The sequence below is a fragment of the Hyperolius riggenbachi genome, chromosome 2 (genome assembly GCF_040937935.1).
Source record: "Hyperolius riggenbachi isolate aHypRig1 chromosome 2, aHypRig1.pri, whole genome shotgun sequence".
Lineage (NCBI taxonomy): Eukaryota > Metazoa > Chordata > Amphibia > Anura > Hyperoliidae > Hyperolius > Hyperolius riggenbachi.
The window spans coordinates 502,900,696-502,927,967 of NC_090647.1; the positions used below are offsets into that span (position 1 = coordinate 502,900,696).

The window sequence follows — 27,272 nt, forward strand, 5'->3', positions numbered from 1 at the left end:
AGCGATCAAAATTACCTCTTTTTATTTCATAATCCTCTTCAGCAGTATCAGCCAAGATGATTTGCCGTATGCCCACGGCCATCCAAGGTCGTTATCCCCCCCAAAGCCCCCTGGGCAGAATTCTCTGTTACTTCCTGGAGGAGGCAGAGCTTTGTGCTGTAACTCTGCCTCCAGTCCATTCAATCACCGCTGATCGCTGCCTCTTCCCGCCTCTCTCAGTCTTCTTTCACTGAGAGGCGGCGATCAACAGTGATTGAATGGACTGGAGGCAGAGCTACAGCCCAAAGCTCTTCCCCATTGCGGTGAACAAACGCTAGACGCGCGAAACGGATGTCCGCAGGGGGATCTAGACCTGGCGCCCACCACATCCGCATCGCATCCGACCTGAGCTGACTGTAAGTGTTTTTACAATCCCTTTGTCCTAATAAACACAATTTGAATCGCAGTGCTGGCTCTACCTTGCCTCCCTCCTCCACACAAGCCCAAAGCTACCTTGCCTCCCCCAGGCAGCAAAATCCGCGACTTTGAAAGTCGTAGGATTTTCCCCCGGGATTTGGGAGGGGGGGATAAAGAACTTGTATGGCTGCAGGGATGCAGCAAATCATCTTGACTGATACTGCTGAAGAGGATTCTGAAATACAAAAAGGTATTTTTGATCGCTTCAGAGTCTCTTTAAAAGGAACCTGAACTGATAATAAAAAGTCAAGATAACCATACACAGGTCATACTTACCTCCTGTGCAGACTACTACTCAATTTCTTTCTCCTCTCCTGCGTCCCATTTGTCCACTGTGATCAATTATATGTAGCAGCATACTGTTAAACTGTAATATCGCCACTTGAGCCATAGGGAAACATGGACATTACCTTGCACATCCAGTTGTAACTGACAGCTGCTGATATATAACTGACAGCAACTGGTATATTTCAGTTCTGACAAAATATTGTCAGAACTGGAAGGGATCACTGTAAGAAGAAAATGGTGAGCTTTTGAGAGGAACTGACGGTGAGGTTAGTATGTAATCTTCATTTGCAGCTACGTCATGTGTTTATTTTAAATATTTTTACTCAGTTCAGGTTCCGTTTAAGCTTAGACAGTCATGAGTTGTCTATTTGGTCAAGGAAAATCTGACATGGTTACTTAATAATGCCTGGTACACACATGTAATTTGTATTGGCCAATTTTACCAACTCCATGTAGTATGAGGGCTAACAGCCTTTGAATACTATAAACAGATTTTGCAGGTAAGCTCTTATACTACATGCAAGTGGTAAAATCGTCCAATGAATGGCCAGCCAAACTTGGATGTGTGTACCAGGCTTTAACTTTATGTTATGACTTATCCCTATTAACTTAAATCATGGTGAACACTGACCTTAGAGAAATGGAAAATATTATGAAATCTTGTTTTTTTTTATTTTAGCCCTATGAAAACAGCAAGGACCTCGAGGCTTCACAAATTCTGGAGAAGTTGCAAAATGACATTTGGGAAAAAGGAAGAGAAGCTGTGCTCGGACTGTGGGAGATCATCTACACCTTACAAAAACCATGTCCACATCCTAATTTTGCGGCAGTAAAGGGTGAAATCTTGGAGAAGCATGATGGTACTAGTTAATCCTCCTGCAGTATTGAAGCAGAAATAAGTATATTACTTGCACTGGTGGAACTTACAGATCATCAGAGTGGATGTCAGCAGTGCACTTTAAAGCGGACCTGAACTCAAAACTTACCCTCTGTATTCTTTCTCTCCTCTCCTCTATCTATCTATCTATCTATCTATCTATCTATCTATCTATCTATCTATCTACTGTATACACATACACAGTATATGTAATCCCCGGTTGATGAATGAGAGAGGGACTGTAAATTAATTCTTAACCTTAATCCGTTCTTAGGGCTGGTGCACACCAAAACCCGCTAGCAGATCCGCAAAACGCTAGCAGATTTTTAAACGCTTTTTTTTATTTTTATGAGGCGTTTTGCTAGCGTTTTGCGGATTGCTGCTGCGGTTTTCAGTATAGTAGATTTCATATATTGTTACAGTAAAGCTGTTACTGAACAGCTTCTGTAACAAAAACGCCTGCAAAACCGCTCTGAAGTGCCGTTTTTCAGAGCGGTTTGCGTTTTTCCTATACTTAACATTGAGGCAGAAACGCATCCGCAATCCAAAAAATGCCTCACCCAGGCATTTTTCGTTTCTGCAAAACGCCTGCCGCTCTGGTGTGCACCACCCCATTGAGATACATTGACCAAGCAGATCCGCAGCCGCAAGCGGATCTGAAAACGCCCAAAAAGCCGCTCGGTGTGCACCAGCCCTTAAAGAGACACTGAAGCGGAAAAAAATGATGATATTATGATTTGTATGTGTAGCACAGCTAAGAAATAAAACATTAGTGTAATTGTTTCCAGTACAGGAAGAGTTGAGAAACTCCAGTTGTTATCTCTATGCAAACAAGCTATTAAGCTCTCCGACTAAGTTAGTCCTGGAGAGGGCTGTTATCTGACTCTTATTATCTCAACTGTAAGTAAACTGTTTACTTTTTCTCTGCTAGAGGAGAGGTCATTACTTCACAGACTGCTCTGAAAGACTCATTTTGAATGCTGAGTGTTGTGTAATCTGCACATATTATAGAATGATGCAATGTTAGAAAACACACTATATACCTGAAAATAAAAATATGAGAATATTTTCTTTGCTGCTAATCTTCTAGTAATTATTCATAGTACACAACCAATTAACTATATCATATTTTTTTCGCTTTATTGTTGAACACTGTGCAATCTCTGTCCCCTGTACCTCTAATTTTCCCCTCTGTGTCACCTCTGTTCCCCTATGCCTTTATTGTCGAGTAGACCAGAGGGAGTTACTTATGTCTTATTACAATTGGTTACACTGTAGAGTCATTGGGAACTGTATTAAAAAACAAACAAATACTTACCTAAGGAGAGGGAAGGCTCTGGATCCTGAGCCTTCCCTCTCCTCTCCCAGTGCCCGTTCCAGCGCTGGCTCTCCCCGCAGCAGCATTCAACCAATTCAGTCAAATGCTGCTATCCGTCGCCGAAGGGAGGCTTTGGAAGTCTTCGTAAGCCGAGTCCTCCCGAAGAAGACGGATCACTGCATACTGCGCACGCACGAGTGGCATCTCTCCCACGTGTGCAGTATGGAGCCGCCTGTCTTCGGGAGGACTCAGCTTACGAAGACTTCCGAAGTCCCCCGCGGTGGCTGATTTGAACGGAAGAGCTGCCACTGCAACGAGGGCACTGGGAGAGGAAAGGCTCTTTGGGACCCAGAGCCTTCCCTCTTTTTAGGTAAATACCTGCTTTGTTTTGTTTTTATATTAAAGGCTCCCAATGACTTTAATTATTTACTAAGAGTTTAAAACTACAATTTTAATCTCTTACAAGTACAAGACAATGTAAAAATCAATGTAAAATGTTCCTGTCAAAACACAATCAGCATCAGTATAGAAATGATGCAATGCTATACAAATGGATTTAATATATTGGGGTACATGACATGATGTTATAGGAGGTTCTTGATAAACAGTGTGTTTCATGAAGAGGTACATACTAAAATAATGATGAGAAACACTGCTTTAGAGCATCTGGAGCCAGCAAAAGCACTACAAAGTACCGTACCCATCTTTTAGAAGTAAAGACTGTAAATGCAAATTAAATGATAGTTCTATGTATTACTTAGGTGAAGCTCTGCTGCAGCAGATTTTGCAGGATGAAGGTGAACATGAACTAACAGAGCTAGAAGGTAAATGATCCATGAATGGCTGAATATGATAAAAGTGTTATGTTGCTGTACCAATGATAGATGCTGGAATACGAAATGTGCAGAATCTAAGCAGCTATTGGTCTGCACCAAAACTCCCTGCAGGGATGATGGTCCACCACCTTAACCTCCCTGGCGTCCTGGACGAGCTGAGCTTGTCCAGAGACGCGGGAGGTCACTGCTCAGGCCCCGCTGGGCCGATTTGAATATTTTTTTTTTAAACACGCAGCAAGCACTTTGCTTGCTGCGTGTCCTACCCGATCGCCGCGATACAGGCATTCCCCCCGAGACCCCGTGCGCTGCCTGGCCAATCAGTGCCAGGCAGCGCTGAGGGGTGGATCCGGACTCCCTGTGACGTCACGATGTTCGTCGCCATGGTGACAGGGAAGCCCTCAAGGAAATCCCGTTCAAGACGGGATTTCCGGACGGGTCTTTGCGCTGGCGGGGATCGGAGGGATCGGAGAGATGCCGCAGGGAGAGGGGAATCATGTAGCTAGCGCTAGGCTAGCCACATGATAAAAAAAATAAAATGTGCAAAAAACGTGACAGAACGCCAGGCAGGTACTACTTAGCTGTGTATGACTACCAGTTCACAGCTCCTGGGATCACTCCAATGGTGGTGAAGAGAATGAATACACCACTAATTTGATCCTTACCCTGGGCTTCCTCCAGCGCCATGAGCACCGATGTGTCCCTCGCCGTCCTCCTGAGTGGCTCCGTTCAGCCGCAATCAGTCCCGTTAGTCTGGCTCAGTAACGCCAGTCGGCTCTTCTGTGCATGCACGGCTACCTTCTGCGCACGCCATCAGGAGGAAAGCGAGGGATGCACCAGTGCTCAAGGGGCTGGAGGAAGCCCCAGGTGAGTATCAAATCTTTTTATTACACAATCTCAGGTTTCCTTTAAGACGTTTTTAAACATTCCGAATAAAGTGTTTTTATTTCTGCTTACGTTTTTTATTTCTGTGTGTGTGTGTGTGTGTGTGTGTGTGTGTGTGTGTGTGTGTGTGTGTGTGTGTGTGTGTGTGTGTGTGTGTGTTATATGCGTCCATCTGAAAATGGCGCCTGTGAATAATGGCGCACAGTGTTGCCGCTAATCCGTTTGCCGCTTATCGCTATTTAACGTTAAAGCCTTATTGTTATTTAGCGTTAAAGCCTTATCGTTATTTAGCGTTAAAGCCTTATCGTTGTTTAGCGTTAAAGCCTTATCGTTATTTAGCGTTAACACACAGAACCCTCTCTGTACCTATCCCTAACCCATAAACCCCCCCTGGTGGTGTATATTGTACTGTAACTATGCCTAACCCTACTCTCACACAGAACCCTCCCTGTACCTATCCCTAACCCTAAGACCCCCCTGGTGGTGCCTAACCCTAACCACCCCCCTGGTGGTGCCTAACCCTAACCACCCCCCTGGTGGTGCCTAACCCTAAGACCCCCCCCCCCCCCAGTGGTGCCAAACCCTATCCTTGATAAGTGTTACATTAAATCCATTCACCGTTTTGCAGTTAAATAATGTCTGCAGTTTGGCTTATGTAGGGCGCAATTGATAAATAACGTTAGTGTGTGCCACTATTGATAAATAACGTTAGTGTGTGCCACTATTGGTAAATAACGTTAGTGTGTGCCGTTTTTCTTCTTTTTTCCCTGTGCGCCATTATTATGCAGTACTAACGATAAATAGCGATAAGCGTATCTTTTTAATGCGGCGCCATTTTTATGCATAGGCGCTGTGCGCCATTATTCACTGATCCCTGTGTTATATTAGCAAAATAGTTATTGTGACTGAAGGTGTGGCATGAGAGGTGGAGTTCATGGCATCTAATCTTATGTGTTTATAAACAATTCCAATGTAAATCAGTCCCTATATGTAGGACTCACAGGCCTGGATTGACATCACTGGAGCCTATAGGCACAGATGTTCTGGTACCCTAGACTTCACCCCCCATGAACCTACAAACCCCCCTCCGAACCACACCACAAGTGTGCTGGCTAGCCTAGCTGTCACTTCTCCCTTACTTCCCCTGTCTGGTGCAAGTAGCCACAGGTGCCCCTTGGTATTGGGCAGTCAGAGGTGCCCTCAGTATTAAGTAGCTAGAGTTGCCCTCAACTGAAGGGAGATCTTGTCATTGAAAAGCCAAAACCCGAGTGAGTAACCTCCCGTTTACGCTCCACTTGGGACTCTGCATAGTGAAGGAGGGAGGCACTTGGGGAGGGGAGTAAGTCGGCTTTCCATCGTCAGGCACCTGTAGGCACGAGCCTACAGTGCCTTATTGTAAATTTCGCCCTGAAGACTCATCATAATCAATTAACTTCCTGTGCTGTCTAACAGATCTCTCCAGCCTACTATTGAATGCACTTTGCAATCTGCAGTCCAATAATACAGAACTGGCACTTCCTGCTGCTGCCGTGCTACGTTTAGGCCCTCCTCTACCAGTTACATAAAATTGTATGCTCAATCAGAGTTTTACTAAAATTGCTAGAAACACATCCCAGAGCATCAAAAGACTTTTTGTCATTCAATGTTAACAATAAAAAAACAAATACCTTACCATTTCAATTTGCAACCACTTATGAATTTCTAATATTAAATAAAGCTGAAATAGCACATCTTTGAGTTTGTTACTCATTTTCCACATCTGGACAAATCTACTGACTGGCAGTAAACTTGGACACTACCATATCACAGTCTTGCTTACTTGTAGGCAAACCAAAATTATTACGTTTTCAGATTAAGTTTATAAAGTTAAAAGGAAAAAATATATACCCAATAAGTAAAAAAAAAAAAAAAATAACACAGTAAAAAAAAAATTAAAAAAATCATAATAATACTACAGATAGGGTGTGTAAATATTAGAGCGCCCTGTGGGTTAACATAAGAACACTTAATCTCTTTAATAGCATAACAAGGAGGACAGGAGGTTTAATTAGTGTGTCCCCAGACTAAATTCCATGGCTCCCAACTGTCTTTTTTTGGAGGGACAGTCCCTCTTTGAGAACCAAATTCTTCTGTTCCTCTTTCTTACTTCAGTTTTTTCACGACCAGTGTACATATCTATGTAAATATGTTTTTTTTAGGTGTGTCTCCTACCACCACATTCTATATGTTTATAACCAGTTAATCAGGAAATCCATCATAGCTCCACCTAGGAAGTGAAATATATAAATCATTATCTTTTTTTAAACCACTATCCAATACACAATCAAATTGAACAGTGGATTAAAACACAGAACACTACTTTGGGCTCCCCTGCATGAACCATGAACTGAAGTTTGAACATCCGCCATTACAACTGTATTCAGTGCATACATATCACAGTCCAGGAAGGCTTCAGTTATTGTTTCCTGCAAAAATAGCCTAAGAATTAATACATTGAATATGGAATGCAAGTTCTTGCCAGTGGTTTGCCTCCTTTCTTGAGGATCATTATTAGTGTATTCAAATACAGGTAGAAGGCTGCGCATCCCTGACCTAATAATACAAATGAATGGTTAATCGCTGTGGCGTACACCGCCCCTCCTGGACTAAAATTGCACGCCCCGCATCCAAACAATGCAATACTGGTTTATGGAGAAAGTTTAGCTTCCATTATAGTTTGCATGCAAAAAACAATTTACTAGACATCTAAAGTCTAGTAGATTGTATTTTGCATGCAAACTATAATGGAGGGGCTATCCAGGAGGGGCGGTGTACGCCACAGCGATTAACCATTTAATTGTAGTATTAGGTCAGGGATGTACAGCCTTCTACCTGTATTTGTTTCCATAATTTTGTAACTACCAGGCTAGCAGCTCCCATAGTGCTTTCCTGTTTGCATGGTAAGTATTTAATTATGCATATGTTTTGCATCTGTTTGATTGCTGAGTGTGTATTTGAGCTATATAAGTGGTGCACATGAGGTGATAAGTCATTTAAATGCAGCCCATGTGGTGAGCTCTGGCTTTAATCTGCTGTCCATTATTAGTGTATTATTAGCGTATTTGGTATTTGGCAGGAGTTGTGTTCCTCCTTGAAGCACCAGCATCATTCTCCTGCACATGATTGAGTTGGACAATATCAGGTAGGGCACTTGGGACACCCAAGTCCAGGTGACTAGGTGTCAAGTATGTTGGCAGTATCTCAAGGAATAAAACAGTAGGCGAGCCAAATCACATCAACAGAACAATCAGAGGGGTGGATAATGCTTCCAGGAATAAACCACTTCATTTTCCATAGACCTTTTTTTCCAACTAAGCTTGGAAGCGTTCCCCAACTTGATAAAAATAGGTTTTATTTTATACATCATTCATTCCCTCACGCATACCATCCATGTTCCAAAATCTTTGTGATAGATTCCCCATCTTTCCTCCCTTACCATAGGTCTGATAGGAAATGTGCAACCAGAGAGAAGACAACATAACAACAGATGGCATGATGAACATTTAAATGAGCCGTGTTAATACATATTTTTTAAATACACCATGAAGTGCAGCATACACAGGAAACAGGCCGGTGGGTGCTGGGGGTTGACAAACCTAACATCTGTTTCACATATATAGACTCTTTTCAAAGTCAGTGACAAGAACCAACCCATGTGGCTTTTAACATAAGGAGGTATCTTGCAAGTGAATGTAAAATCCTTCCTCCCCATTGAAACACACCCTTGTCACAATGTTAAGGACAGAGGTCTTTTCTATGCCAAAGGAGGATGTGAGGGTATAGCAATGAGGGGGCTTGATTATAATATGCTTTGAAACATTATTGAAAACAGTACTTGCTGTGTGTCACGATGTGAGTTTAAATGGTCTTTTGAAAGCCTATTTCCCACCCCCAGCTGTACCACTCTTCCCAACCTATTAAAAACAACGCTATTGCTCTTGAAGCTGTAACGTATATGATCTGTTTTAATTTTCTGACTCATGGAAGTCAACCATATGACTAAAGGGAGTGTACAAAAATTTCTGCAGCTGCTAAATTGTGAAGGTCTGGCAAGTAAAAATGTATACATTGTGACACTTCCTGTAGTTCTCTTTTAATACTGTATTTTTCTTATCCAGAGACTCACAGAGAACACCTGAGGGAGACAACACAGAACTTGGTGGAGCACAGGCCCCCAGCATCTCCCCAGGAAAAGCAAAGCTTTCGTATTTCTGAGCGATTTGTGGAGTTGACTGTTGTTTCCACCAATCAGTTCAGACTTCCTTCTGAGGATGAGCTAATAGAAACAGGTGTGAAACACGAGGATTGCTTGCAGGAGAAACAAAGGAATTTGGAACAAATCACACTTAACAAACTTTTCCGCTTCAGTCGGTTTGTGGGATGTGAGCCACATGCAGTTATGGTGACTGGAGTGCCTGGTGTAGGGAAGACCACACTGATGCAGAAGTTTGTCTATGACTGGGTGATTAGAAAGATCTATCAGCGATTCTCTTATGTCTTCTTCTTCAAGTTCCGGGATCTCAACCAACTGGAAGAAGTCACCTTTGAGAAGATGATCCTACAGAAATATTCTTATTTGGAGAACGACCTTGACATCATCCTAAAAGATCCTCAAAAACTGCTGTTTATTTTTGATGGCTTAGATGAAAGTAAACATAAAGTAGATTTTAAATTAAGTCATGTTCGCAACACAAAACAGCCTTCAAACATTGGTGAGATTGTGGCTAGTTTAGTGAAACAATCTCTCATCAAGGGTTGTTATATTCTACTGACCAGTCGCCCAACCAAACTGGAATCAGTTGATATTCGTGTTTTCCAAAGAATAATTGAAATCATGGGATTCTTCTCAGATGAAAGACAAAGGTATTTCAAAGTATTTTTTGACAATGAGGAATTTTCAGAAAAGGCATTTAACGCAGTGAAAAAGAATGATATCTTGTACACTTTCTGTTACATCCCATCTTTTTGCTGGATCCTTTGTACAGTGTTATCGTTGTGCACCAAAGACCAACCATCAAGTAGCAAGCTGTGTGGGGAATCCTTACCCAAAACGTTGACACAACTCTTTGTAACTTTTGTTGCCAACATTTTGTCCAATCACAGCCCCAATCAAGAAAGTGTAATGGCAGTGCTGAAATGTCTTGGGCGTATGGCAACATATGGAATGGAGAATCAAATCCTTGTATTTGATCAACTCAATCTGAGATCATTAGAAATAATAACTGACAACTATCTTTTTTCAAGTTTCTTGATAGAATCTCATGAACCTTCTGTTGTGGCCTTCTTACATCTAACTGTTCAAGAGTTTTTTGCTGCTCTAATCCATTATATTTCCTTTGATTTGAAGAAGTTAAAGCAGTCACTTGAAGAAGCTTTGTTAGGTGGTCGGTGTGAAATATTTCTTAGATTTCTTAGTGGTCTCTCAGACAGTAATACTAGGTCAATGCTGAAATCGCAAGGAACATTGTCCACAGACGCTTCCAAGGTTGTCATCAGTTGGCTGAAGCAGAACATTAAAGACGCACTTGAAAACAAAAAATGCATCAAAAGCAAGAAAAGGCTCTTAAATTTATTCTACTGTCTCCATGAGACAAGAAATAAACTTTTGGTGGTTGAGTCTATTGGATCAACGCAGTGTCTCGACTTATCCAAAGTTAGGTTAAGCCCTTTGGACTTGGCTATTTTAGCATTTATTCTTGAATCCTGCGAAGAGACAGATCAACTTGATTTAGAATCATGTAATGTTCAGAAAGAAGGACTGAATAAGCTTGTACCAGCTTTACACACTGTCAAGAATCTGAGGTAAACATTGCATTATTTATTTATTTATTGTATTTATAAAGCGCCAACATATTACACAGCACTGGACATTAATTTAGGTTACAGACAATATTTAGGGGTGACAAACAGCAATATGACAATACAGGAATACAAGAAAACCAGATCACACAGCACAGTATGAGTACAAGGTAATGCTTAGTCAGTCACTGGATGGAGCATGGAGATTAGGCAAGTTAGGTTCACACAAATGCATAGCATGGGTGCACTGTAATGGAGGTGCATGATCAGGTAGGACACAAAAGGAGGAGGACCCTGCCCAAAGGCTTACAATCTAGAGGGAGAGGTAGGGACACAAAAGGTAGGGGACCAGAGTTCAGCTGTGGGTTTAGAGCAATTGTGAGGGGTGGTAGGCCAGAGTGAAAAGGTGAGTTTTGAGGGCCTTCTTGAAGGTGTTGAAGGAGGGGGCTGCCCTAATGGGTGGAGGTAGGGAGTTCCATAGTGTTGGAGCGGCTCTTGAGAAGTCTTGGAGGCGTGCATGGGACTGGGTGATGCGGGGGACGGTCAGGGGAAGTTCATTGGAGGAGCGGAGTGAGCGGCTTGGTGTGTATCTCTGAGTAAGATCAGAAATGTAGGTTGGACAGGTTTTGTGGACGGATTTGTAGGTCAGACACAAAATGGATAAAATGGATATAAGCTTTAGTGCCAGTACATTTTATCTCCCTGGTTAAGATATCACATGGTCTAAAATCCAATGTCATTGGCTCCTAAACGCATGATTACTGAGAGCCAATCACAGTGATCGCTGAGGTAAAGTGAAAAAAAAAAGACTCTGGTCCTTAAGAGGCCAGAGTCCCACTGCCCGAAAGAGGTTAAATACCCTGTTCAGGATCAAAACGTAAAGCCCAAGTTAAGGCACAAGTGTTTTTCTAGCTCTGTGTAGGCACTAGAGCAGGCATGGGCAAACTTGGCCCTCCAGCTGTTAAGGAACTACAAGTCCCACAAGGCATTGCAGGAGTCTTACAGCCACACTCATAAAGGCAAATGCATTGTGGGACTTGTAGTTCCTTAACAGCTGGAGGGCCAAGTTTGCCCATGCCTGCACTAGAGGCTAAATTCACTACATTTTGATAAGATTGCTGTATGCAGAGGTCACACAGCAATTTTACTATTATGTACATTGAAATTAGTAGTGTGGCGCTTCACCCTAGCAACAATCGTGTTACCCAGGTAATGTGGGTTGTGCTATTTGCACAACATGCACTACGTTATCAGCATAACTAATGGTAAAATTGCCATGAGATCCCTGTGCACGGCAATCTTACCAATATTTAGTCAATATTGCTTTCTGTTACCAATTTTTAAGGAATTAGGTACACCGTGGATTAGATTTAAAATACTAACACCTGTACTTTTGCACACCTCTTTTTACCATTAACAGGTACATAAATAATATACAGGCTTGCTTCTACAATTTTTCCTGGTAATAGTTGATTTATTATACATCAATGTACACCTACAAGTGGGAGAAGAACTAGTTTATAATTGTATTTACATATAGCTCTTTGATCCTCTGATCTTATGGTTTATAATAAAATTAAAGTTTTAATTGCCAGTAGGGCTCTAATTGGTATATTGATGTGTACTGTGATCCAGTTATATCAATAACAAGCAACACTTCTGCCCAGTCCCATAACAATAAGTAACGACCAAGTCTAGCCACTGTAAATCCAATATTTGTGATTGGTGTGACAGCATGAGACCGTTTTGGGTCCTCAGTTTATCCTTCCTCAAGCACATGGTATGGTACAGTATATTACATTTATAGATAGATGTGGCAGAGAGTAAGTCAATGGGAATACCAAGATTGGAACACCAGGATGGGACAGACGTAGGCTGCAGGACACTTGCACACATGCTAGATTCTCAGTCGAAACAGTCCCTAAAACCTTTCTCTGCCAAGTTACTCCTAGTGTGGGTACCATGCTTTAGATTCAAAACCAGACAAGAGCTTTACATTATGGATAATTATAATTCTTTCTGCCTTATGTTTTTCTTCTGCAGTTTGAGGTATAACCTTCTTAAAGACAGTTCCTGTGAAGATCTTGCTTCTGCAATAGGAACCAACAAGAAGCTCAAGAAACTAGATCTGTCTAATAACTATCTTGGAGGTTCTCAGTTCTTTAATTTAGCAGAAGCCCTGTCCAGCCCACAATGCTTGATCGAGGAATTGCTGTAAGTAGCCAAAATCCATACGTTTTATCTGGTTTCCAGATTACACAGTGCTTTACAGAATGCATAGAACCTATGCAATCCATCACTTCCTTCAATGGAGCTGACAATCTAGTATCCATATCACAGTCAGAAAAACACTTAAAGGAATACTATCGATTCACATATTTTTTTTCAATTGACACAGGAATTGTTTGGGAAGTGGTGCTAAGTACTGGTGTATACATTTTAGTAGCAACCTCTTTGTTTACTGTTAGCAAAATACTTTCAAACTTTACTGACGCCAAAACTGACGGCTGACTGAGCCATGAGGAGAGGGGAAATTCCCCTCACACTTGATCAGTTAACTCTATGCGTAGCTCTGTGTGTGACAGAGAGGAAGCTCCCAACAGCTGCAGATCCTGTGTCCTGTGTTTCTGACTGAAGTGTCTGAAGAGAGCAGAGGAAATGTAACTAATTCTCACAGCTTTTCATACTGTTTTTGCTTTCAGAGTTTAATATGTTTGATATTTGCTTTCTGTAGTCTGATATGCAACTCTGGCTGTGCATTGAAGCAAATCCTACCCTCAATAAATTACAGTTTTTGCCTCTGATATTTAACATGAAAAGTAGGAAAATGTTTACACAGCTACTTAGACATTATTTGCACACTGTCATTTTAGAACACTTGGGTATCGATAGTATTCCTTTAATGCAAATCTGAACTAATATTTCCTTCACTTTAACCTATCTCTGCCATTAAGAGAAGATCCAGAAGATCAAAATGAGCCTCTGGGGAAAGAAGAAAACACAGAGATGCCAGGAGCACTGGAGAATGTAGTATTTTGATCATGTGATAAAAAAAAGAACAGGCACATCCTCAAAAATAAAACCCCTGTGTCCCTGGGTGTGCTGTCTCTGTGTCGCTGCGCTGGTCTGTGCGTTTTGCTACTGCGCATCGGCGGGTGTGCACACGGCGGGAGCATGCGCAGTAACATGCGGCGGCGAGAAACAGACCCTAAAGTCCCTTTTTAAACGGGCTTGGGTCTACTAGTACAGTATAAGATGGCTTCTGAATATATTCAATCTAGTGTGCACCCAATATACATCAGCATCTTTTCTCCAGATCAGCAATAGCAAACTCTTGCATAATATATTCCAGTACATGTGAGAGAAAATATAAAGTGCGATAAGGGCAGACTGTTTTGGGGCAAGATCTTTCAATTCTAAAAACCTCTTTCAAACACAATTCAAAACTCTAAACACGTAGCCACAAATCAGATAAAGAAACTTACATCGAGGGTCCATATTTAATGGAACCCTGCAGTAAAACCAGTGGTTTAACCCTACCGGTTTTGCGAATGCTTCCTCGGGGTATTCTTTTATCTAGTTTTTATAAACTTTATAAGTTTCTTTATTTGTTTTTTGGTTACGTATTTACAGTTTTAAATGATGTTTTAAATGTTTTTTTTTAGAATAGAAAAAACTTGACCCTTAACAGTCTGCACTTAGTCCACTTTATATATTCGCTTGCATGTACTGGGATATATTATGCAGAGGAGTCCGGTATTGCTGATCTAGAGAAGAGGTGCCGTTTTATAATGGATGTAAAAAAACAATTAACCCTTTGCACACTCGTGATATATGGATGTATGTGTTTTTTTTCCTTATATTGGATGTACACTGTATTGAATACTGTACGTGCAGAATGACCTTGTAATTTGGGTTGTTAATAAAAATTGCAAATTGACCTTACACTATAATGAGCATGACTATGGTAGGGACTACACTTTGATATTTTCTGAGAGACGCTTAAGGTGGCCATACGTCTCTCGACTTGGCTGCCGATCGACCATCCGATTCGATAATAGTTATCAAATTGGATGAAAATCGGAGCTGCCAAGAGCATGCCCGATTGAGGATACGACTAATTTTGGGCCGAAACTTTTTACATGTATTGATCGGACATGTTTCAAAATATCGGGCCGTTGTGGTTGATTGGGTGCACGGCGGTAATGGCAACCGATATTGTGACGAGTCACAAACGCAAAGAAATCCCCGGCATTTTCCCCCCTAGTGTATACATAGTCCTATGTTGCCCACCGCACGGTGCCCATCCGGTTTGCAGTTCTTCCTCTTTCATTTGCACCCCACACGCCGCCGGTGTATAGCACGTGATGTGTGTGTGACGTGTGGTGCAAATGGAAGAGGAAAAACCGGAAGACGGATGGGCATTGCACGGTGGGCAACATAGGTAAGGTAATGTATAAATGCACACATGGTGGGCACATTTATCCACTAGGGGGGCAGCAGTGAGGTGACGGACTTCATGCTGAAATCAATCGTGAATCAGCCTGCAGTGTATGGGCAGCCGACAGATCTCTCTTTGATCAGATGCAATCAGAGAGAGATCTGTCTCTTCGTCTAATCTGCTCATCATCACTAGATGTATGGCCACCTTTAGTGACAAGCCTGGATGTATAAAGTACTGTGGAAGATTTCAGTTATATCAATACATAAATAATAAATTCTGCTGACATTGTGGATTTTATTTTTATACTGCAGGTTCACTTAATTGTTTTAACCTGTTTTTCTTTTGCAGACTGAGTAAAAATGATCTGACTTCTGATTCCTGTTTCCATTTGGTATCTGCAATCAAGAACAACCAGCACTTAAGGAAAATTGACTTATCTACTAACAAGCTAGAAGGTCTTGGCCTTGATGACTGGAAGACAGCTTTGTCCAATCAGGCATGCAGATTAGAGGAATTATTGTGAGTACAATAAATTCCTCATAATACCAATGCATGCCTCTGGTTCCAGTAAGGTTAGTGGGATCGCTGGCTTCTGGTTCCAGTAAGGTTAGTGGGATCGCTGGCTTCTTCATACTTAGGGGTTTGAGAAGGCGGATGGGCTCAAGATTTCTTCACTAGTTACACCTTCTAGTAATATTTGTTTGCTACGAAGAAGGCATGCACAAGGTTTGTATGACCTTGAAAGGTGTTGGAATTATGTCATCACTGTGGGTTTTACTAAAAAAAAAAAACCACCTTTAAATAAACATATTGGGCTTGATTTACTATGCGGTGCTAACCTACTTAGCACGTCTAAAATCTTTAGGCGTGCTAACCAGGGTGCTAAGTAGGTTAGCACCGGTTTTCTCAATCAGATCGCGCGCTAAGTACCGCGCACAAAGTTTTGCGCGCGCAAAGTCCTATGCGCGTGCTAAGTCCCATAGGCTTTAGTGGGCACTTCACGCTGAGAGCCCTGCGCTCTGTGCAGTGCGTGCGCAAAACTTTGCACGCGGTACTTTGCGCACGATCACTACTTCTCACATTTAAACTGAGTTTAGACGTGCTAAGGGCCAGTGCTAAAGTTAGCACCGCATAGTAAATCAAGCCCATTATCTGAAAGGGGAAAATATTTATCTGCTGAGGTCTAAACTGTTTTGGTTTATTTTTTTCGGCACTCATCCTATGCCATTTTTATCTGCTCTCAAGTTTGGGAGGCGTTTTGGGGGGTGAGGGTGCATTGTTAGGTTAATTATAAAATTGGGTAAGACAGGGCAGTTTCTAGGCTAAATTGCACCCAGGGCAAGGGTGTAAAAATCCCCCCCCCCCCCCGTGGAGCCAGGTATAGGTGCCTGCAGTATAGGTTAGCCAGGTCTAGTCACCCCCAGTATAGTTAGCCAGCTATAGGTCCCCCCAGTATAGGTAGCCAGGCATAGTTACCCCCAGTATAGGTTAGCTAGACAGGTGCCTCCAGTATAGGGTAGCCCATATAGTTTCCACCAGTGTAGGTTAGCTAGGTAGGTGTCTCCAGTATAGTGTAGCCCGCATAGTTGCCACCAGTTTAGGGTAGTCCGTATAGTTGCCACCATTAAAGGTTATATAGGTAGGTGCCCCTAGTATAGGTTAGATAGGTAAGTGCCTCCAATACAGGTAATCAGTATAGTTGCCACCAGTGTAGGTTAGATAGGTAGGTGCCCCGAGTATAGGTTAGATAGGTAGGTGCCCGAGTATAAATTAGATAGATAAGCGCCACGGGTATAGGTTAGATAGGTAGGTGCCCCGAGTAAAGGTTAGATAGGTAGGTGCCCAGAGTATAGGTTAGATAGGTAGGTGCCCCGAGTATAGGTTAGATAGGTAGGCTGCCCCAGTATAGGTTAGATAGGTAGGTGCCTCCAGTATAGGCACAGTGGAGGTGGTATAGCCTAGTTATAGCTACTTTCTGTGATCCCCCGCAGCTTCTATCTCCTTCCTGTCCCAGGCATCTGTCACATTGGTAACAGCACCCCCTGTGATGACATGCGGTCATTTCATCACAGGGGGCACTGTTACCAAAGTTACAGACGCCTATGAGAGGAAGAAGATAGAGGCTATGGGGGATCGTGGCAGGTGATATGTAACTACACTATGCCCGCTCCCCACGCCACTGCGCCCCCCTCTCCTGCCGCTCAATCTGGCTCCCCTAGGCGACTACACTATTTGTACACCTATAGAAACGCTGGGGCAAGGTATCCATTGTATAATCTTTTCTGTAATCATGATGTAGTGCTGATGCTTACATTACTCCTACATTTACAGTTATTATTTTTTGCTTTAATTCTGTTTTCTTTTAACAGATTAAACAGGTGTGAATTGACAAGCAATTGTTGCATCAACCTAGCAGTTTTAATAGAAAAAACTCCAACTCTGAAGAAGCTTGATCTGGGTAATAATCACTTAGCCGGTCCACACTTTCCTAAAATGATGGCAGCTCTGTCCAACCCAGAATGCTGGATAGAGGAATTAATGTGAGTATAACCAAATACTGCTTTGGTGCTTGGAATAGCGTCATGAATTCATTAATGCGCATTTCCTTACATTGTAATACACATATTACCGAACATTATAAGAGAGTCAGAAGACCTTGCACAGGCGCAGTTCTGCGCCTGCGCAATACCATCCTGAAGACGTCGGCTGGACCACGTGACCCGCGCGGTAAAGCGCAGAAGAGGCCAACCCGGAACCCGACCTGGCAAGGTTGGGTTCTGCAGTGGAGAAGACCTGGAGCCTCCGGAGCTGCGGCGAGGGCACAGGACGGCTGCCACGGGCTGGAGGAAACCCCAGGTAAGTGGATCTTTTTTTTTTTTTATTTGCTTGGACACTTACTTTAAGGAGAATACTGGGAAGACAAAAAATAATTTTTCAAAAAGACATTGTAGTTTTTGAGAAAGACGATTTTAAAAATGCAAGGAAAAATAGTTTTTAAAATATTTTTCCTTTGCATTTTTAAAAATCGATTTTCTCAAAAGCGACAAGGTCTTTTTGAAAAATTTGGTGTTGATAGTAGGTATTGGGGCTTTGCTATAAACCGCCAAAGTCGGCACGAAATGACACAAATTTCACAAAATTACACAATTATGAATGGATTACGATTATGAATTGTCCCAACATTTTCCATTAAAATTTTGTATTTTAATTGCGAATCACGATGTGAAATTACAAGTATGCAAAATTTGTGCCAAGTCTGGCATCCTGGCTAAACTCCTCATTCTCCTAGGAGTAAAGGTGCTCCCAGATCGAACAAGAGACAAACTTAGATCTGTTGGCTGGCCATACACTGCAGGCTGATTCCCGATCCCTGTAGTGGTGAGGCCTGCATGCGTATCCCAGGGCATGCAGATTTCCCTTTCTGCGCTATTTGCTGCAGGGACAGGTTCGAGGTTCTGCAATAGGCTCTTCTGCCGCTTGCAAATTGCACCGTACCATGGCCCATATGCAATTAATGTTCTCTCCTGAGTTTTCTCCTAGCAGATAATTTTTCAACTTCTATTTAAAATAACTTTTCAGCACTTTGCAACTGAAAAAGTACTAACAAGTAGGTGAAAAAGTACTATCAAAATTATTTTGAGTATTTGTTTGATTGCTGGTGGTTTAAAAGGCATTTTATTTACAAGATAATTAAATATGGAACAGAAGCGCCAGCAGGATAAAAAATTCATAAAACTTTTAAAAGTGCTTGGAGGAAGTGGTGGGCTTGCCTCCCAAAAGCAAAACAGAGATCCTGTTTTATATAAATCAACACATTTATTGTACAGTACCCCAAACGAAAGTGCAACGTGTTTCACAGGTCAAGCCCGCTTCATCAGGCAAAAATGGGGACAACAAGGGATCTGTAGTAACGGATTCAGCGCCTCTCTGAGCGTGGAAAAACGCTAATGCAAACGCAGCAAGAACGCACTAAAAACGCACACACAAAAAAACGCACATGGCAGAAAATGCGACCTTTCACGCTCTGTTATGTGTGTACCCAGCCTCAAGCAATACCAGTTGCCTGGCTATCCTGCTATCCTGCTGATCCCCTGCCTCTAATACTTTTAGCCATAGACCCTGAACAAGCATATGCAGCAGATCAGGTGTTCCTGACATTATTGTCAGATGTGACAAGATTAGCTGCATGCTTGTTTCAGGTGTGATTCAGACACTACTGCAGCCAAATAGATCAGCAGAGCTGCCAGGCAACTGGTATTGTTCAAAAGGAAATAAATATGGCAGCCTCCATATTCCATCTTGGAAGGTCACACACACACATCAGAATGACTGCACATTAAATTGACTAGCTTAAAGTGTACCTGAAGTGTAATTCAAATAAAAACGTACCTTACCTATGAAGAGGGAAGGCTCTGAGTCCTATAGAGCCTTCCTGTTTTTCTCCTGGCCCCTTTGTTCCAGCGCTGTCTTCTCCAATAACAGTCAATGACCGATGGGTCAGAGACTGCTCTCTTCCACTGCAGGAGGCTTCAGGAGTTTGAGTGCTCCCAAAGATGGGCGGCTCCATAGTGCACATGCATGAGTGCGCACTCGCGCATGTGCAGTACAGAGCCGGCTGTATTTGGAAACACTCGGGCTCCCAAAGACTTCCGAAGCCTAGATTTGAACGGGGGGAACAATGCTGGAATTAGGGGACAGGAACAGGAAGGCTCTATAGGGCCCAGAGCCTCCCCCCTCCTTATTTAAGTACCTATCCATTTTTTTATTTGAATTACGCTATAGGTTTGCATTAATGCTCTCTGGTTTCTATTCTCTCCCTCTTCAGTTTGCGTTTTAATTGCCTGACGCATGATTCTTGCATCCATCTGGCATCAGCAATAAAGCATAACAAGAGCCTGAGGAGACTTGACCTGTCTGGTAACAGATTGGAAGGTGATCACTTTGTGGATCTGATAACAGCAGTGTTTGGCTCTGAATGCAGCATAGAGGAGTTACTGTAAGTACATTGGATGAAATACCAAAGGAGTAGCTTTATTAAAAGATTGGTGTATAGTATACTGGACTGCTGACATTCAAATCCCTGCACAATCTGGGCCCTGGATACATGAAGGACTTGCTGAAGCTGCACCACACCTCTCACAACCTCAGATCAGCAAGTTCTATAAACTTGGTCACTCCCAGAGTGCACCTCAAAAAATCTGGAGACAGAGCCTTCTGTCATGCTGCCCCTACTCTTTGGAACTCCCTACCACATCCAGTAAAGACAGCACCATCCCTGGAGCTATTCAAATCCAGACTGAAAAGCCACCTGTTTAGCCTGGCATTTCCAGATTTATAAAATTCTTCCTCTGTACCACGATGGTCGGAGCCATGCTTATGCGCTTTGAGTCCCACGGGAGAAAAGCGCTTTACAAATGTTAGTTGTTGTTGTTGTTGTTGTATAAGGGATGGATTTAGTAATGAACAGAACAGCTATGGTGGCTGCAATGGGGCCAAGTGCAGAGGGCCCAACTGTTTTCAGAGGTGCTCTGTGGGATGGGGATAGAGGGGAGGCTTGAAAGCACACAGCAGATACACAGAGATGCAGTGCATGCAGGAAAGCTGTGCTATGTATTTCAGCATTGCTCCCAGTGTAGTCAAATATGGAATTCTTCCTCTGCAGTAAATAACATAATTGAACCTAAGACTTTGCTGTTATTTCCAACAGTTCAGCAGTGCACAGCTTCCTTGCAGGCTCTGCATCTGTGCATGGTGGGATTACTGCACATATCTATATGCATGCACTACAGATTGTATGTGACCGCATGTTTCTGGAACGTGGATTGATAATGGAAATAATAGATGTGCATATAGTACTGGAAATGCCATCAACACCTTATTTAAAAAAAAACAACCTGAAGATTGCACCCCTGGCTTACTTCCTTCCCTTTCCTGTGACCACAAAGGAAGCAACTGATAGCTTTCATATTGAATTTTTCATCTACACTTTGCTGTTCAAAAGCAGGTTTAAAGCAAATCTGTAGTGGCAAAAAAAGTCACATACTCACTTATGATCCTCTCATGGTGTCCTGGTTCACAATTTACTTAGCGAGTTATGCAAATTGCGTCATTAGCTATATACATGCACCACTTAACGAGCTTTTGGTCATTTACTCCATAGGTAATAGTGGTGTTCTAGTAGTCGTCCCGAAGTGCCAACAGTCAGCAACATGAGGTCTGGGGCCCACTAGAATGTTTTCAGATTTATGTTTTCTAAGAATGGCCAGTGATTCCAAAACCGCTTTGCTTCTGAAAGCCTATGGCAGTGATCCCATAGGAGCAATTGTGTTGTGCCAAAATCGCAATCATTGCAGCATTTGCTGAACAATTTAATCAGGAAAAGCAGGGCCACAAATCACTTTCTCTGAAATTGCTCTGCTTTTAAGTGGTAAAATTGCTTCTAAAGACAAGACAAATAACATTTATATGGCAGACTCAAAGCACTTGAACTGCAGCCTCTAGGGCGCGCTCAGTAGGCAGTAGCAGTGTTAGGGAGTCTAGCCCAAGGACTCCTTATGAAAAAGGTGCTGGCTTACTGAACAGGAAGAGCCAAAATTCAAACCCTGGTTTCCTGTGTTAGACAGATACAGGACCAAGCACCATTTTAGCACCCAGGGCATCTCAATAGCACAGTAAAAATGCATGCCAACAAAGTACCTCATTATTGAAAAAGTTCCATTTTACCTTTTATTTTTACATTCAGGCTAGATTCACAGTGGGACGTTGCGTTTTGATGCCACGTTAAAGTCGCACCGCAAGCTTACAACGCAACGCGCCCAAAAAGTGGCAACGCAGCGTTACCGTCGCATACAGCAGATACAGTAAAAAATGCAGGCAATGAAAAGTATGCTTCCAAGTCATTACTGAGCATGTGCAAACAGTCCAACGCAGCTAAAAACGTGTATAACGCACTGCATGCAGTACTTTTACTTAACGTGCAGCGTTAGACACCAACGCAACGTGTGCACTGTGAACAGGGCATTGATTTTTCATTGCAGTTAGTTATTCTGCGTTAAATGCTGTTTTAACGCGCGACTTTAACGTCCCACTGTGAACTTAGCCTTAAAGTTTAGCACTGGTTTTATTTGCTTACTTTCAGGCAACTAAAGACTTAAGTAATTGTTTTATTGCACTCATTAGCAAGAAGTAAACAATACCTTTTCATCAACAAAGGGAGTGGATAATTAGGACAATTTCTTCAAAGAGCTTATCCAGAGGGAATGTGTAAATATAGCATCTGTGACTTCTGTAAATAAGGACAGCAAGAAGGGGAGGGGGAAAATATCAGCTGCTCTAGCTATTACAAACCAGGAGAAATTCTAGGGAAATAAAGGGTGCTTAGTTCCCTTTAACCAGTACACTATCCAGCCACAGCCACTTTCAAAAACGCTAGCATGGTGGGTCCCAGGCCTGAGTAACTCTAACCTGCCTGGGAGAGAAGGCCTTGGAGCAAAATCCTGGTCCCTATGGATTTACAAGTTCCTGAACTGGCACCAAAACCTAAAAAAAAAATGTATACCAGGCTGGTGTGCTTAAAGCATACCCGCGGTGAACTGACCTGTTTCAATGGTGGCTACAGGCATTGGTGGGCGGGAGTCCTCATGCTTTCCGCTTCCCCTGTTCACTCGCATCCCCTTCCGTTCTTCTGTAAAAGGCCCGTTAATGCGCGTGAGTGGCTGTGAACGCTCTGCACATGCGCGGCTATGAGACTTAACGATCGAGAGGTAGCCATGAACTGGCTCGGTGGCATACCTCCTTGATCATATCATTTTTTTTCTTGCCTAATAATAGGAAAACATTTTTATCATGTTTTCCAAAACTCTCCATTGCAGAATACAGTGTCCACAGACTCAATCTACCTTTTATTTCTCTACAGTTTACAAAACATTGGCCTAACAACAAGCTCTTGTACCAAACTGACCGAACTGGCATCTGGAGAAGTTATAGAGCCCTGTTTAAGTAAACTTGACCTGTCTCACAACAATTTGTCTAATGAGGACAGTAATCGATTGGTGAAAGCTCTGCTCATAAAGGAGCTGATGTAAGTATAACAGAGTTCTGAATGAGAATATATATTGCTACATTAATGCCACCATCAAACTTTCTGGGCCCTGTACAATATTAACCACTTCAGAACTGATATATAGGACCCCCTTAAGGACCAGAGCAGTTTTGACATTTTAGCTATATGTTTATTAAATCCAGCAATTACTTTATCACTACTTAAAGGATTCCTGAAGTGACATGTGACATGATGAGATAGACAAGTGTATGCACAGTGCCTAGCACACAAATAACTATGCTGTTTTCTTTTTTTTCTTTCTCTGCCTGAAAGAGTTAAATATCAGGTATGTAAGTGGCTGACTCAGTCCTGACTCACATGTCACATGTCACTTTGGGTATCTTTTAAGACTCAAAAAATTTGAGACGCCCTCTAATAATGCATTGGACCATCAGCTCTGATCACAGACGATATTCTTCTTGACATGGACTCAAGAAGAGTATACAGGCTTCCCAAAGGCAACACAGACAACACACCCTCACCCACCAGATATAAAAGATCACCCACCAGATATAAAAGAGATGTCTAGCAGCATGGTCGCTTGGCTGACACTCTGAGCCAAGAGGCTATATTTTATGTGACTTGAGTGAGTTTATTCGAATGTAGTAGTTTTGCACTTGCAACCTTTCACTGAGCACTTTCCCCTGACAAAGCCCCCCATTTTTGGAGGGGGTGAAACATGTTGGTTTTTTGTGAGGTGTTGTAAATGTATCAATGTATACAGGTGTTGTAGGGCCTTTATATCCAGATTAAACAATCAGATGGGGAATTAATGTACCTACGTATTTACGAATGGTTAGCCCAACCGTGTTGTTTTTTGTCAGTCACTAGTTACTCCTATGAGTCAGTCAAACCAAACATGTGTAGTAATATTTACTAAAAGTTAAGTTTTATGTAAATAGTCTCCAACAGTAAGGTTAAAATTGTATTTGTTACTGAGGAATCAGATTTTGTGTATCCCCGGCCAGTTGCCACTTTAGACAACTTCTGGCTTTGGCCATAATGCTGATATTAACATGGACACCTATGGGGCACACAAACTTCCACAGCACCCAAATTTCCAGTTACCAACTAACATACCCCAGCTTCAGTCATAGGAAAGTGCCTGCAGGCACAGCTGGACCATATAGGTAGACATCTGTACTGTTGGATGTTTCAAAGGAATTATTACCTAAACTGCAGTATAGTAAAATAACCACAAGATGTCACCATATTCTGTATGTTCTTCTCTGTTCTAAGCAAGCTGCATTATCTGATGGTGGTGTATGATTTAATCTCTGTTTGCTTTTCTTAAAGAGAACCCGAGGTGGGATTTACTTATGCTAGTGGGGCACAGAGGCTGGTTGTGCACACTAACACCAGCCTCTGTTGCGACATGGTGTGCCTCCAAGACCCCCCTGCGCGCCGCTATACCCCCTGCAGTGCTGGCGACACGCAGCGTGTCGCCAGCACAATGTTTACCTCTCGCCTGTCTGTTAGCGCCGCTCCCCCGCCTCCTCCGTATCGGCGCTACCCGCCCGCGTCACTTCCCTCCAATCAGCGGGAGGGAAGGGACGCGGGTGGGTAGCGCCGATACAGAGGAGGCGGGGGAGCTGCGCTAACAGACAGGCGAGAGGTAAACATTGTGCTGGCGACACGCTGTGTGTCGCCAGCACTGTGGGGGGTATAGCGGCGCGCAGGGGGGTCTTGGAGGCACACCATGGGGCAACAGAGGCTGGTGTTAGTGTGCACAACCAGCCTCTGTGCCCCACTAGCATAAGTAAATCCCACCTCGGGTTCTCTTTAAAGTGGATCCGAGTTTAACTTTTACTCATTGCATAATTGTGTTCCTTTCAAATAGTTTATAGGGTATTCCTCAAGCCAAATACATTTTTTTGTTTTAGTTTAATAACCTAATTCCCTATAAACTAAACAAGCCTTCGCCCACAGCTTCTCCAGAGAGCCTTGGCACTCTGAGCCTTAGTAGCAAGGGCTTATGGGAGCTCAGTCTGGGCAGGAGGAGGAGGAGATTACTAGCCAGAGATTTCAGAGGCAGAGGGGAGGAGGAAGGAGGAGAGGTGAGTGAAGTTTTCACAGGCTGAGGGCTGGAGATGCTATCAGCTTGCCTGTGTGCAATGTGACAAACAGGACATAGCTTCCTTCATTGTATCACAGGAATAAATAATCATAAACTGTTAAAGCTAGATTTGCTGTGTAAACTAAATCTAAACTTTAGATAAGATACAGTATATAGACAAATTACTTGTTATAGTTAGTTTTTCATCTCGGATCCGCTTTAACTAAAGAGGTTTAACTTGTTATACTGGGTGCCTATCTGTGTGTACAGGCCACTGTACTCCATCATGTACATCTATACAAATAGACATCCATCAAAGGTGTATACACTCGGGACATTATTGGGAAGGGTGCAGTGCTGTGGGACACGGGACCATGCCTTCCAGTCCGGGACAGTCCCAGGCGAAATCGGGACAGTTGGGAGGCATGCCATGTCTTGCGCAGGTATTCAAAACTGGAGTTTGGCATCTAAACTGGAGAATGCTCAATCAGAGCAACCGTACAGATTATTATAATGATTACCATCAGCTCAATCCATACAAGTCTGTTCCAGATGGCCCAGGCTGACCTACTGTATACCTGGGGCCTGTTTAGCACAAACATTGTCTTCTGGAGGGTCAGTGTGAGCATGGGGGGGATACACTGTTGAAATCAGAAGTGACAATGGAGGAATAGATGGATATTTAGACAAATAACTGTGTTCTTATCAAATTCTAGTACGTAAGCACAGCAAACTAGAACATGGCCAAGGAATTTGATAAGATGGAATCAAAGGAGACTTCATATTACGTGAAAGTCTTAGTAGAACACGGATGGAGATGAAGATGTGGACAACAAAACTACGATGCTACTGAGGAAAAGATTTCCAAGATCCCTCATCCACCTTCACAGATGCTTCATGGGGCAGGTTCAATACAATTGGCAAAAAAGTGCATCACAGTGGAAGTTATGGAAATTGGAAAGCACTGCTTCTCATCCAGAAGCCTGTTATTGTTTAACTGGCTTTGAGTGTACCCCTGAACTTTATATGTGTTGTGCGTTAACTGTTCCAAAACCAAGTTCAGATGATGTTGGGTACCTACATTCTGTTGTCCCAATGTGCCTAATTGTTGAATGACCTCGGTCATACATTTTAATGTCTACACTGTTTGCTACCCCCATTCCAGTGCCCATGCCTCCCAAGATCGTATATGCTAAATCCCGGGACCTTCTTCTGGCTACACTATTCCCTGTGGAATTTGCCCATGACATAAAAGCCTGTACCAGGGTGGCAGCGACAGTGCTGCAGTTAGGGTAGATATTAGATATTACCCACTCTTCTAAGTTAATCTGCCAAGTGATCAATTGAAGCTGGGCCTCTATGATAACTGGAGTCGCCCTCAGTTGATTTAACTGAAAAGGGCCACTTTTTTCAACTTGATGTGTATCACATGACGGTAGGCGGGGTTCCTGGGTAGTCACTGGCAGGTTTGGAGAGAGATGTATGTGTTTTGAAATTGAATTCCAGAGGAGGGGAGATGCTTGTGAGAAGTCCTATATATGTGAATCGGGGGAGGGGATTCTAGAGAAGGATAGCAGAAGGTTATGTGCGGAGTATAGGTTGCGGTTGGGATGGTACTTGGAGTCTAGTGATGTAGATGTACGGCGGAGAGAGATTCTGGAGAGTTTTGTAGGTTAGAGTTAAAAAGTGTGAAGTGTGTTAGCTGGCAGCCAGTGAAGAGCTTGGCAGATCAGATGGAGAGTCGAGTGGCTGAGTTAAGTGTAGACTGGAGGGGTGCAAGTCTGTCAGTGGGTAGTCCACAGAGCTGAGTACCAAAGTACCATATACACTCCATGAGCTCAATCAGTTTTCAGTAAAATTGATAGTTAAAGAGAAACTCCAACCTAGAATTGAACTTTATCCCAATCAGTAGCTGATACCCCCTTTTACATGAGAAATATAATGATTTTTACAAACAGACCATCAGGGGGCGCTGTATGACTGATTTTGTGCTGAACCCGTCTCCCACAAGAAGCTCTGAGTACTGCAGTACTCTGGGCAAACTGCCACAATGTAACAATGTTCACAGACAGGAAATGGCTGTTTACAGCTGTCTGTAACAGCCAGAACAGCTAGAAACAGCTACATAACCTGCCCACAGTACAAATGTCCCCATGTAATAAATGTCAGAATGTGA

The 27,272-nt window shown here is 42.7% G+C and overlaps 1 protein-coding gene across 1 annotated transcript; it reads left to right on the forward strand.

The window, feature by feature from the left end:
* Nucleotides 1-3,185: 3,185 nt before the first annotated feature.
* LOC137547200 (NACHT, LRR and PYD domains-containing protein 3-like) lies at nt 3,186-26,647 on the forward strand. Its single transcript, XM_068270488.1, has 8 exons — nt 3,186-3,763; nt 8,815-10,498; nt 12,539-12,709; nt 15,288-15,458; nt 17,309-17,479; nt 19,765-19,935; nt 22,855-23,019; nt 25,813-26,647. Exons 1-8 carry the CDS (start codon nt 3,688-3,690, stop codon nt 25,817-25,819), a joined length of 2,616 nt encoding a protein of 871 aa, XP_068126589.1. The 5' UTR covers nt 3,186-3,687; the 3' UTR covers nt 25,820-26,647.
* Nucleotides 26,648-27,272: the final 625 nt, after the last annotated feature.

What these genes read in the sequence shown, in the direction of transcription:
- LOC137547200 (XM_068270488.1), top strand. Translation starts at nt 3,688, where the DNA reads ATGTATTACTTAGGTGAAGCTCTGCTGCAGCAGATTTTGCAGGATGAA. An exon ending in TGCAGATTAGAGGAATTATT is followed by an intron (nt 15,459 to 17,308) that starts GTGAGTACAATA and finishes TTCTTTTAACAG; the next exon opens with ATTAAACAGGTGTGAATTGA. An exon ending in TGCTGGATAGAGGAATTAAT is followed by an intron (nt 17,480 to 19,764) that starts GTGAGTATAACC and finishes CTCCCTCTTCAG; the next exon opens with TTTGCGTTTTAATTGCCTGA.